Source organism: Coregonus lavaretus, assembly GCF_964263955.1.
Source record: "Coregonus lavaretus genome assembly, chromosome: 16".
Classification (NCBI taxonomy): Eukaryota; Metazoa; Chordata; class Actinopteri; order Salmoniformes; family Salmonidae; genus Coregonus; species Coregonus lavaretus.
In genome coordinates this window covers 28,049,711-28,062,289 of record NC_140003.1, presented here as the reverse complement: position 1 = coordinate 28,062,289, position 12,579 = coordinate 28,049,711, and the positions used below count along the sequence as shown (strand labels likewise).

The window sequence follows — 12,579 nt, the reverse complement described above, 5'->3', positions numbered from 1 at the left end:
TCTCAAACCACATTGATACCTGCAGTTGCAAAGTCAAGTTGATTGTACTAGGTCAGTGCAAAATCTTGTATTGAAACAAATGAGTGTGATAGTATACTGGTTATTACATGATATGCAATGCATATGGTTTTGACTGTTTTGTTGTTGCTCTTGTGAAAACAGAACAAACTATTCCCCCAAGCTTCACCAAACCAATGAGTGAAATACAGGAAATATTGGGAACATTTGTTCAAATTGACTGCAAAATATCTGGATCCCTTCCCATTACTGTGGAATGGCAGAAAGATGGAAACAATATTTCCGTTGGTGGAAAATATAAACTTGTTCGTCAAGATAATTCTGTGTCTTTGGAAATCGAACAGTTAGAGAGAGCTGATGCCGCCACTTACTCTTGCAAACTGACAAATAAAGCAGGAAGTGTTGAATGCAGTGGGGCACTTAGGGTGAAAGGTCAGAATTGATAACATTCATATCAAATTTATATTTTCCTCTCTTGTGATAGGGTCAGGCCAGCTGATTAACTTGGTTGCTATTGTTTCTTTTCAAATGTATCTTTAGAGCCACCAAGCTTTGTGCTGTTGCCTGAGTCCCAGGCAGCCCTTCCTAACTCCAATGTGCGATTTAAGAGCACGTTTAAAGGAACACCTCCTTTCACAGTGAAATGGTTCAAGGATGACACTGAATTGATCACTGGACCATCATGTTTTACCGGACTGGAAGGATTATCTTGCTTCTTAGATCTTTACTCAGTTGGAGTTTTGCAGAGTGGAGTTTACTCTTGTCAAGTTAGCAATGATGCCGGCACTGAAAGATGTAGTGCCGATTTAACAGTAAAAGGTTGGAACATGCTCTTATTTAAACTCTTGCATTGGCTTCCATCTTTCCTCGATTGGCTTCCATCGTTCCGTCTGTCCTCGAATGCTTTTATCTGTGCTCAATTGCTTTGCATTTTCACAGCTCCTTCACCAGTTCACAGCACCTTCACCAACTCCACCATCACATCAACAACTGTTTGTCCACCATGTGTCATGCTTCCCATTTCCCTTTTCACATTCATCTTGCCTTTACTCCTTAACAGATCCATCAAGTCATCAAATCACCTCTTTTTGCAGTTCATTCCAAGCTTCATATTCTTTCACTTTGTCAAGTTGCATGTGCCTCAATAACCTAATTTTGCTATATTTTGGCTTTGCAGAACCTCCTGAATTTGTGCTGAAAATGCCAGTCACAAAGTTTGTGAAGACGTGTGAGCCACTCCGTCTTGAATGCAAAGTTACGGGTGCGCCCTCTCTGCGAATGCAATGGTACAAAAATGACACTAAGATCACAGATGGTGACAACTATAGAACTTCATTCGTTGACTCAATGGCATTCCTTGAGCTGCACACCACAAGATTTGAAGACAATGGAGTCTACACTTGTGAAGCAACCAATGAAGCTGGAAGCATAAGCTGCAGCACAACTCTTACAGTCAAAGGTTAGCCAGTGATCAATGACATGATATATTCCATAATAATCCAGTGTTAGTATACTGTCTGTTGGTGGTATTACATCAGTATGAATTTGAAGCTTTGCTGCATATAACAAAGAGAGCTGCTTCTTAACGTTTGTCAATGTTTTGTAGACCCACCATCTTTCCTCAAAGTACCTCAGCCAATTGAAGGAATGAAAGGAAAGGATGCTAGCCTACACTGTGAGATAATTGGCACAGCACCCTTTGAGATTACCTGGTCCAAAGACAAAACAGCACTAAAAGAAAGTAGGAAATATAAGATGGTGAATGAGGGTACCTCTTCCACTCTTCATATCATTGGATTGGAAGCCTCAGATGTTGGAGAATATGAGTGCAAGGCATCAAACAGTGTAGGATATGAAACATGCCATACTACAGTTAAACTCAGAGGTTAGTAGAATTGCGTCGTCGGTGGGTATTTTCTTTGTTATTTTATTTCGATAATTGATGTTCCAGCTTTTAACCATGAACTACTCCCTCATTATGTTTTTTTTCTCCTGTCCGTGTTTGTCCTCTCTCAGAACCACCTACGTTTGTGAAGAAATTGTCAAATACAACATGCATATTGGGTGAAGAAGTCACCCTGACAGCCACTGTCAAAGGCTCTCAGCCAATGACTGCGTCTTGGGTACAGGATAAGGATCACATTCTCAGAGATGGTGACAACCGGAAAATTACCTTTGACAACAACCAGGTCACTCTTAAAGTCTTTAAAGCAGATTTACTTGCAATGGGCAAATACACCTGCCAACTCAGAAATGATGCCGGAGTTGTGGAATGTTTTGCTAACTTGACTGTATTAGGTTTGTACATTTCAATTTTCTCTCTTAATTCCATTTTCTAATTCGCTTAGTTTTCCCCCCAGTCATTGCTTTTTTTTCATTCAGTTTCTGTAAGCACACCTCTTTTCATGTTCTTTATTTTCAGAACCAGCTAAAGTTGTGGATAGACCAGAGTCTTTCAGTGTGACTGCAGGTGATATTGCAGCTTTAGAAGTCAAAGTGTCGGGGACACCAGAGCTGAAACCAAAATGGTTTAAGGATGGAGTCGAGCTCTCCTCTGGACAGAAGTACAAAATCTCATTCTCAAAGATGATCTCCAGCTTGAAAGTTTTGTCTGCTGAAAGAATTGATACAGGAGAATATACATTTGAGGTCAAAAATGAGGTTGGCAGTGATCTCACCAAATTAAACCTCACTGTACTAGGTTGGTGGCCACTTCCTAAACACAGTGTAATATGATATTTGCCTAATTGCCTAGTGTTTTGCCTAATGCACTGGTTACTAACCATGTCCTTCTATAACAGATAAAACCATACCTCCAACATTTACACGGAAATTGAAGGATTATCAAGCTATTGTTGGAAAAGCTGGTGAAATGGACTGCAAAGTCTCTGGTTCCGCACCTTTCACCATTACCTGGTACCATGATGGAGAGGAGATCAAAACTGGACCAAACTATGAGATTGCATTCAGTGACAACAACTGCACGCTCAAAGTGCCCACTCTTAAGTTGTCAGACTCCGGAGTGTATAAATGCAAAGCCGTAAACAAGGCAGGAACCAATGAGACCAGTGCCTCTTTCATTGTGAAAGGTCAGTAAATATGAGGTTTGAATCTACAGAACTCGTTTGGGCTTCGTAATGACTATTGCTTTGTGAAGTAACTGATTTAATGTCAGATGTCGGCAAGCTAAAAGTATGTAATTTTTGTATTTAGAACCTCCTTCTTTCGTGATGCCACCTCAGCCATTGGAAGCCATGCCTGGCACAAATGTTTTGTTCTCAGCAATTGTCAAAGGAAGTGCCCCACTGAAACTGAAATGGTTCAGAGGCACCAAGCAAATTTTGTCTGGAAAAGGCTATGAAATTGCTCTGCGGGACAATACAGCTACTATGGAGCTATTTAAAATTGACAAATCCCACGCTGGAGAATATACATGCCAGATTATTAATGATGCTGGGAAGGAAAGTTGCCCGGTAAACCTGTTTGTGAAAGGTTGGTCAATAATTGAACAACAAATATTTGTATTACATATTTTTATTAACAGAATTAAAACAAAATTACAAAATTAATCAGAATGTGGACTAACAAACTTCTGTATGATTTAACTCAGAACCTGCGCGCTTTGTTAAGAAGCTGAAGGACCATTCTGTGGAAAAGGGGAAATCATTGATACTTGAGTGCACATACACTGGAACCCCAAAGATATTTGTCACCTGGTATAAGGACGGCAAACAGCTATATGCCTCTTATAAGCACAATGTCACTACAACTGAGACCTCCTGCATCCTGGAGTGTTTAAACAGTGATGATAAGGAAGCAAGTGGGGAATACTCTTGTGAAGTTTCCAATGATGCTGGAAAGGATACCTGCAAAGCACAAGTGTCCATCTTAGGTTAGTTTACCTAAGTTGACCTGGTAATGTATTGGGATTGTCCTATACTGTATATATCTGATGTACATATGCATGTTTCTGAACGGTTTATATCTGTCACTTTAGAACCACCTTATTTCATTGAGAATTTGGAGCCAATGGAAGTGACTGCTGGTGATGCAGTTTGTTTGAAATGCCATGTCGGCGGAACCCCAGAAATAAAGGTGGCTTGGTTTAAGGCCGACGGAAAAGTGAGGTCCACCCCTACTTGCAAAATAGAATATTCCAAAGGAATTGCTTGCTTAAAACTGAGCAAAGCAGCCAAGGCTGATATTGGTGAATACACATGCAAAGCAGAAAACAACATAGGATCAGCCTCATCCACCTGCCGTCTCTCTGTCCAAGGTGATGCCCAGTCATCTTTTATTTAGGAATGTTCTCTTTTTAATCTGGAAATATTCAGTTTTGACTCTGCATCATTGTTTATGAAATTAACGACTAGTATGAAGTTTTTTGCAGCTAATGTCATTATATTGTTTGTTGAACTATCCTATTTTCAGAGGCAAAAACGCCACCTACCTTCCCCAAGAAAATAACCAGTCTTCAACAGACTGAAGGAATGGAAGTGAAATTTGAGTGCCGTGTGGCAGGCTCCTCACCCATTGAGGTCTCTTGGCTTAAAGACGGTGAAACTGTGAAATCCAACGACTATACCATGAGTTATGATGATAACACTGCTGCCCTAAAAATAGCCAGAGGTGAAATGAGGCACTCTGGGGAATACACTTGTGTTGCTACCAACAGTGTTGGGACTGCATCCTGCAGAGCCAAACTCACTCTTCAAGGTCGGTCGGTTTTTCTTCAAAGAAGTAGTTTTTTGCTTGCTGACTGAGAGACAGTGCACGTTCTGTATTAGTACAATATCATATTGTACAGTGTCAATGCTTTCATTTCAAAGTATGCTGTATGTTCCAACTCTTTCCCATCATTTAACTTTTAGAGCCAAGATATCCCCCTGTCTTTGATAAAACGCTGTCACCCGTGGTGGATATTTCAGTGGGTGATAGTGTGGAATTGGAATGCCACATGACTGGATCTTTGCCAATAAAAGTAACTTGGTCAAAGGATCACAAAGATATTCGATCAGGGGGAAATTACAAGATGTCCTGCGTGGATAACACCCCACACCTTACTATATTGAAAGCAGCTAAAGCAGACTCTGGCCGCTACTTTTGCCATGCCACTAATGACATTGGAAAGGACTCTTGTTCCACTGAAATTACTGTCAAAGGTATTTGGCCCACTGGCACCCAATTTTAGTCCCTCGTGTTTCTTGAGAGACATTTTTGGTATAGTACTTTGTTTGCATTAGCCTTCTTTGTCACCTTACGTGACACCTAACGTGAACATTGCAATCTTGTTTCGTAAACCATTCATGCTTTTATATTTCTTTTCAGAGCGCAAAATCCCACCTACATTCACGAAAAAGCCCACAGAGACCCTTGAGGATACAGAGGGCAAGATGGTGAAAATTGAGGCACGTTTGTCTGGTTCTCAGCCCATGACCATCAATTGGTACAAAGATGACAGTGAGAGTCACAGCTCTGATCACTATGACATGTCCTTCAAGAGCAATGTGGCTGTGTTGTGTATCAAGAGCTCCAAAGTCTCAGACTCTGGCAGATATACCTGCAAAGCCACCAATGAAGCTGGCACTGCCTCTTGCGAAGTGACAGTTACCATAACTGGTAGGTCCATATAATTACTTGTCTATTTTGTTGTGTTTCTCCATAGAAAATTAGATGTACATAACGTGTGAATGCATTTCTATGTCCCATGTATGTTTTTCCATGACTCTTCACTATTGATCCAGAACACAAGAAGCCCCCTACATTTGACCCAGCTCTCAAACCTGTCACGCTGACCGAGGGAGAGAACCTGCATCTTAGCTGTCATGTCCATGGATCCCCTCCTATGAAGATTCAGTGGATGAAGGACAGAAAAGACTTGAAAAACACTTCCAGCACTAAAATCATTTTCGCCGATGACGTTGCCTCTTTGGAGGTCATGCGCGTATCAAAGAATGATGCAGGGGACTATCTCTGCAAGGCAACCAATGAAGCTGGTAGTGAATTCTGCAAGGCCAAAGTGACTATCAAAGGTACATCTTCTGGACCATATTTTCATTCAAGTCATATCCAATAACTTGTGGAATCAGCTGTCATGAATGAATGATTATGGTTTTATAACAGACTTCTTGAATTATGCTTTATTGTAGAGAAATCCAAAGCAGTACCTAAACCCGCTGATGAGGAATCAACAGCAGTACCAGTAAAGAAACTGGACAATTTGTTCTTCATCGAGGAGCCCAAGCCTTGCCATGTAGCCGAGAGTAAGTGTCATGAAAAGAGATTTAGAAGCATTTCATTATTATTCAATTAACACCCCACATTGTTTAATCATTGGATATCTAACATTTCCATAGCAAGTGATGTCTTCAATATGTTGTGTTCATTTACAGAGGGCATTGCAACGTTCATCGCCAAAGTTGGAGGGGATCCCATTCCTAACGTGAAATGGATGAAGGGGAAGTGGAGGCAGATCACTCATGGTGGTCGCATCACTATTGAGCAGAAAGGCCCAGATGCCAAGTTGGAGATCAGAGAAATAACAAAGTCTGACTCCGGACAGTACAGATGCGTTGCATCTAACAAAAATGGAGAAATAGAATGCAACACCGACATGCATGTTGAGGAAAAGAAAGAAGTCACCGGAGTTGAGGGAGACTTCAGAGCAAAACTGAAGAAGTAAGTGAATCTCTCTTTGACAATTGTGTCTCTACCTTTCACATTCCACAAGAAACTACAAATAATATTTTCCATGCGTATCTCTTCTCTTTTTCATCCTCCACAGGACTCCATCTAAGCAGAAGAGTCCTCAGGAAGAGAAAGACATTGACATTGTAGAGTTGCTCAGAAATGTGGACCCTAAGGAGTATGAGAAATACGCCCGCATGTATGGAATTACTGACTACCGTGGACTTCTTCAGGCCATTGAGCAGCTGAAGCGGGAGAAAGCAGAAGAAAGTGGAAGACCGGTAAATTCATTTAACATAAAGTTGTATTCAATTGAATTGAATGGCTTTGTCTTTTTTTTAGAACATACGTTTTTTAAAACGTAATATTAGTCATACAATACAGAATTGTGTTGCTTTTTTAAAGGCATAATGGCCACACTAACTAGTTCTGCTATGTGTTTTGTGTGATTTAGGAACCGGAGAGAGAGAGAGAATCGGACGAGGATTTGGCCGCTCTTGTGGCTGATTTGCAAAAGAGAATGGAACGTACTGAGGTAGGTTCCTCATTAGCTACCACAATGAAATGTCTGAAAATGACAACAGCAGTAATTATCATGTATTATATGCATATACTGTATGTCTTCTTTATTTGTTTGCAGCCTGTCACCGTGAATAAGGACATAACAGATCAATCTACAGTCACCAACAAGGTCGCCACCTTTGAGTGTGACATCAAGATCAACTTTCCAGAGATCACCCTGTCCTGGTACAAGGGAACTCAGAAGCTTGACAACAATGAAAAATACGAAATCAACATTGTTGGTGACCGTCACATTCTGAAGATCAAGCAGTGTCAAACTAAAGACCAGGGCAACTACCGTGTTGTATGTGGCCCACATATCTCCAGTGCCAAATTGACTGTTATCGGTGGGTATATATGGTTCTGCATTTGTTTATTCTGTACTTACATTAATGTTATTGATTTATGTCTTTATACTGTATCTGTAAATACTAACCGACATGCATATTTGTTCTTTGTGTCTTTACAGAGCCTGAGGTTGAGAAACATCTGGAGGAAGTTGCTGGTAAGGAGGGGCAAACATGTACACTGTCTTGCCAGTTTTCTATCCCTAATGTCAAAACACAGTGGTTTAAGAATGGAAAGCTTTTAGAAATTAAGGGCAGATACTCATATGAGGTGGTCAACAAGATTCAGAGGCTCTCGATTAAAGACCTCCGACCAGAAGACCACGGACGTTATACCTGCAGATATGACAACCTTGAATCAACTGCAGATCTATGGGTTGAAGGTTTGTATAGATTAAAACATAGAATAATTGGTTGCTGTTGCATCTCCCATCATGTTGTAGAGTGGAGAAGATCATCCCAAACTAACCTCTTTTTTTCTTTATTACTCATTTTGTCACTAATCTTTAAATGTTGTTTGTTCACTCATTTTCTATTTTTTGCACTTTTGATTTGACATATTATTTTTCTTCCTGAAACTCTGATAATATTTTTTCTATTTTCTTACACTTGTTGGTCTTGGAACTTTGCCCCAAACCAACATTTCTTTGTCTTTCTTTCTTGTCTTTTGACTTTTTGTCTTTACTTTCATCCCATTGAATCATCCATCATGATCTGTTGAACACTTCTAACCGCATATCTATTCTCCATTGTCCAATTTGACTTGAATTTGCACATTTGAGTTTGAATTATGAGAATAACCAGAAATATTCAAACTGAACTAAATTCATCACCACATGTTATCTGTTCTAGCTGAACAAATTCACTTCACCAAACGTATCCAGAACATTGTGGTGGGCGAACGCCAAGCAGCCACCTTCGAATGCGAGGTGTCTTTCGACAATGCCATCGTTACATGGTACAAAGACACTTGGGAACTCAGAGAGTGCCCAAAGTATAACTTCAGAAGCGAAGGCAGAAGACACTTTATGATCATCCGCAATGTAACCAATGAAGATGAAGGTGTGTAGTACCTGTTGCGTCAAACAAGCAGTTTATGGATTTTTTTATTCTCGTTACCCAGATGAATACATCAAAATGGATTATTAAATAATCTTCATTACTAATCCTTTAGGCGTTTACTCGGTCATTGTGAGGTTGGAACCCAGAGGGGAAGCTAAAAGCACAGCTGAGCTTTATCTTTCAGGCAAAGGTCGGTATAGTTGTTAGCATTTGTTTTTGTTTTCCAGCTGTCTGAATCTCATAGTGGCCTTAATTCAGGTTTTAATATTTAATCTTTCTTTTTCACAGAAATTGAATTAGCAAGGGTACCCTATGGTAAGTATTTGATTTCTAGCCACACTACGTCTCAAATGTATCACAATTATTGATCAAAATCCTAGTAAACTTATCTTAAATATATAAGTTATTTTATATATACTGTATCTTTGATATTTAAACCAAATTCAACATCCTTTAGATGTCCCTGATTCATCAATACGAATCCCTGATATGCCATCTTCAGTTACTCTCAAAGGTAAGAATGGGACATAAGATTGGCATTAATTAAATAAATCTAAACTAACCTAATGAATATGAGAACTCAACATCTATATGTTTTTTTAAAGAATCTTCTGAATACTATTATGAAGAAGAGATGGAAATGAGAGGTATATGGCCTTGCATACTTTTATATTAAGCGTCTTTCCATCACCATCAAACCCCTTATAATCATCATAAAATAATTCACTAACGTTCGATTATTGTGCAAGATTTCCATCATATTAATAGTAACCATCACCATCATCAATTGAACTAATGCCATGTTTTCACGTTTATTCACGTTTATTCATGCTTATGATTACCCAGGAAATGTAAAACTTGAAGTGTATTTGAGATTTAAAAAGGATTCTGAAGTTTGTAATTTCCACTTTGTAATTTCAGACTTGATTTTCCCTTACGAAAAGTGTATCAACCCCTACAAAATTGTCCATGAATTATAATCCACATAATAATTCAAATTTCCTGTTGATGCAGGATTATTTTCCTGCTGTAGTAAACTGGCTCAAATTAAGATCCTACGTCTGTATGTGTTTGTACATCACCAAAAAAGAATCTTCAACTTAGTAACATGACCTAACATTTCTGTCAATAATCACCACCATCAATTTAACCAATTTAATTTGAACATGTTTATACAGGTTTGTACACCTTCTAAAAAGATGATTCAGTATTGTATCACGACCTAACCAATATTCCAGCATTTCCCCATGCTCCTCACGCTCATCTAAACAACAAAATATTTGTTCTCATTCTTACCCTTTATTAGAGTATGAAAGCTGGACAGAAGAGACAGTAGTGCAGAAAATCTCTACAACCACAGGTATCCCTTAGAATAGATGTTACCATTGCAGTTTATGTCTGCTAGCAGCTAACTCAAGGGACCAAACAGTTCATCTTTAACGTTCCACCTTGAGCCACATTGGTATTAATATGTGTGGTGCTTAAAATCATCCTTGTCTGTCTTTGTATGTTTGAGCCACTCTTTGAAAATATCTTGAAACAGAATGTATGGGCTCCTACTCTTTGTATGTGTGATCGTGCCATAGTGCACTAGCGTGTGTTTGTGTGTGCAGAACTCGTTCACAAATCACGTCTTTCTCTCTCCTTTGTTGTCCCACAGGAGTTATTTCATGTCTGTGTCTATATTTGTGTGTTATAACCCTAAACCTCTTTCCTTAGCTGATGTGCCGTGTTGAACAAATATACTAATATATTCTCATTGTCTTATCAGCCCCGAGAGTACCTGTTGAGGAAGAGTCCGTCCAGAGTAAGAAGGTTGGAATGAGGGAGGAAATGCCACAAAAAGGTATTGAAAGAACAACTTTTGTCTGTCTTGGCTTACAGCAATGTTATGGCAAAGTTGGCAATAGAAGTTCATGATCTTTGTCAATGTGTCATTTATTAAACTCTGTTTACAGCTTGATTTTCTTTTAACCGCGTCAAAGGTTTTCCCTGCCATGTCATGCTCAATTTCATTCCATGTCTTACTTAGTTTAACCTTGGTTTGTACTTTCAGTATTTATGATATTTTATTATTTGCTCTTAAATTGATCAGGCATAGTGGCTTATGTGTTTGTCTGTATTGTCTTCCATAATATATGTGCTTCTTTGGCAAGTACTTTACATGTGAATGCATGAATGTGCACAGTAGATAGAGCTTTGCTATATAGGGCTAACACAATGAGTATCTTTAAAGTTTCTGAAGCTCACAAGAAACCCGAGGACAAGGCTAAACCAGCTGAGGCAGCAGAACCACATAAAGGTATCTAAATATCTGCATTTCTAAATTGTATTTTGTGTTGATCTGGTTGATGTGTGTACATGTTGATAACTTACCCAAGTGTGTCTCTCCTGTTAAAAAAAACTACATTTGAAAAGAAGGGCTTTTGCTGTAAATATTCAACTTTTGCATTACTGGTTGTCTGTGTAAAGCAACCAATGTCCACTACTGTAAATTAAATTATTAGATTAATTATATTTGTCCCAACACATTAACTCAGTGATAACTTGTACTTACTGTGATGATATTTTCAAGTACCTGAAGCCAAAAAGCCAGTGGAGGAGAAGATAACTGCAGAGGTTGTCCCAGAGAAACATCCCTCTCCAAAAGGTATAGTCTTACATCAGAAATGATGTGCTTGTCTAACCATCTTGCCATGTTTGTCATGTATTCTTACTTTTCTTTTAACTAAATCAGTGAATTTGTTTGTTTTAGTTGATTGTGGTTGTTGTACGTAAACCTTGTTTTCGTTAACTTATTTATTTCCTTTAAGTGTCCGTAATTATTTTGTATTTATTTGCATGACTTCTATAACCAATATTGTACACTTTTTTTTTGTTGGTGTATGTAATTGCTCACTTTCAATATCTTAGAAGAGCATGAAGAAGCAAAGAAGCTTTTCCATAAGCCAGCTGAGAAACCTGAACAGGTTCCCTTAAAGAAAGGTATACTGCGTTTTTCCATGTGCTTCAGAAATGCTCCTACTGCTGCTGTTGGAGCTCTTATTATGTTGAGTCTCTGTCCTGAATATTTTCAGCTGTCTGTCTCTTAATACCATATATTCTTGTCAGTCTCTTGTCTGTCTACTTCACAGTTTCTAAATAATCTATGCTGCAATTTCTAACACTGCGTGTTATTATCCCAAAGGATTCTGTGTGAATAAGCCTGTGTGACTAAGTTTGTCCACGTCTGTCACTTTGTGCATTGAGTTTAGAGAAGTTGTCTCAATCATACTCTTGTCCCATGCGTTTATGGCTTTCACTCTTGTAACCGGTTTTTCTTGATAGCCCATAGCTTATATTGTTTCTAATGTTGATGTCTGTATTACCTGAAGATGTCCCTCAAGCTGCACCCCATGTTGCGGAGCCAGAAGCTGAGTCAAAACCAGAGCCTAAAGTTTCACCTGTGGCTAAGGTTGAACCTGAACTGAAGGGTGCACCTATAAAGAAACCAGAGAGTCCACCATCCAAAGGTATTTCCTGTCATGTCTTGTTTTGTGGAGTATTTATTCTCCTCTCTAATGTCACCTCTCCTTTGTTTGTGTAATCGTACGTGTTCCTGTATGTAATATTATGTTTATATAGCTTCTAAGATAGAAGTGAATCTTTATTTTGTGTCATATCTTTATATAGTGTAATTATTACCTTGGTATGTGAACTCTAAATCAAAGTGTATGTTACTTTAAGTTCCTGAGAAAGCTAAGAAACCAGAGGCTTCAAAACCAGAACCAGGAAAGCTAGCGGCAGTTAAAAAGCCAGAGACCGCATCTACTCCTTCTCCAAAGGAGCCAGAGCCTACTCCTGCTGCAAAGAAGGTCCCATCACCACAAGGTATCAGTATCTCTCAAAAGAGAGGCAGCTTTCT

General features: G+C 39.0%; 1 protein-coding gene across 1 annotated transcript in view; it reads left to right on the top strand.

Annotated features, from left to right (window-relative positions):
- LOC311143997 (titin-like) overlaps window positions 1–12,579 on the top strand; it is a gene marked incomplete at both ends in the record, with an annotated part of 179,483 nt that overhangs the window by 48,968 nt on the left and 117,936 nt on the right. The window contains 24 exons of the mRNA XM_084179909.1: window positions 2,441–2,719; window positions 2,820–3,107; window positions 3,232–3,510; window positions 3,629–3,910; window positions 4,016–4,294; window positions 4,450–4,734; window positions 4,890–5,180; window positions 5,347–5,637; window positions 5,763–6,050; window positions 6,168–6,281; window positions 6,411–6,696; window positions 6,803–6,986; window positions 7,160–7,240; window positions 7,346–7,613; window positions 7,736–7,996; window positions 8,964–8,990; window positions 9,133–9,189; window positions 9,281–9,322; window positions 10,447–10,521; window positions 10,921–10,977; window positions 11,251–11,325; window positions 11,589–11,660; window positions 12,050–12,187; window positions 12,402–12,545. Coding sequence (XP_084036035.1) covers window positions 2,441–2,719; window positions 2,820–3,107; window positions 3,232–3,510; window positions 3,629–3,910; window positions 4,016–4,294; window positions 4,450–4,734; window positions 4,890–5,180; window positions 5,347–5,637; window positions 5,763–6,050; window positions 6,168–6,281; window positions 6,411–6,696; window positions 6,803–6,986; window positions 7,160–7,240; window positions 7,346–7,613; window positions 7,736–7,996; window positions 8,964–8,990; window positions 9,133–9,189; window positions 9,281–9,322; window positions 10,447–10,521; window positions 10,921–10,977; window positions 11,251–11,325; window positions 11,589–11,660; window positions 12,050–12,187; window positions 12,402–12,545 — 4,443 coding nt within the window. The remainder of the gene's footprint in view (window positions 1–2,440; window positions 2,720–2,819; window positions 3,108–3,231; window positions 3,511–3,628; window positions 3,911–4,015; window positions 4,295–4,449; window positions 4,735–4,889; window positions 5,181–5,346; window positions 5,638–5,762; window positions 6,051–6,167; window positions 6,282–6,410; window positions 6,697–6,802; window positions 6,987–7,159; window positions 7,241–7,345; window positions 7,614–7,735; window positions 7,997–8,963; window positions 8,991–9,132; window positions 9,190–9,280; window positions 9,323–10,446; window positions 10,522–10,920; window positions 10,978–11,250; window positions 11,326–11,588; window positions 11,661–12,049; window positions 12,188–12,401; window positions 12,546–12,579) is intronic.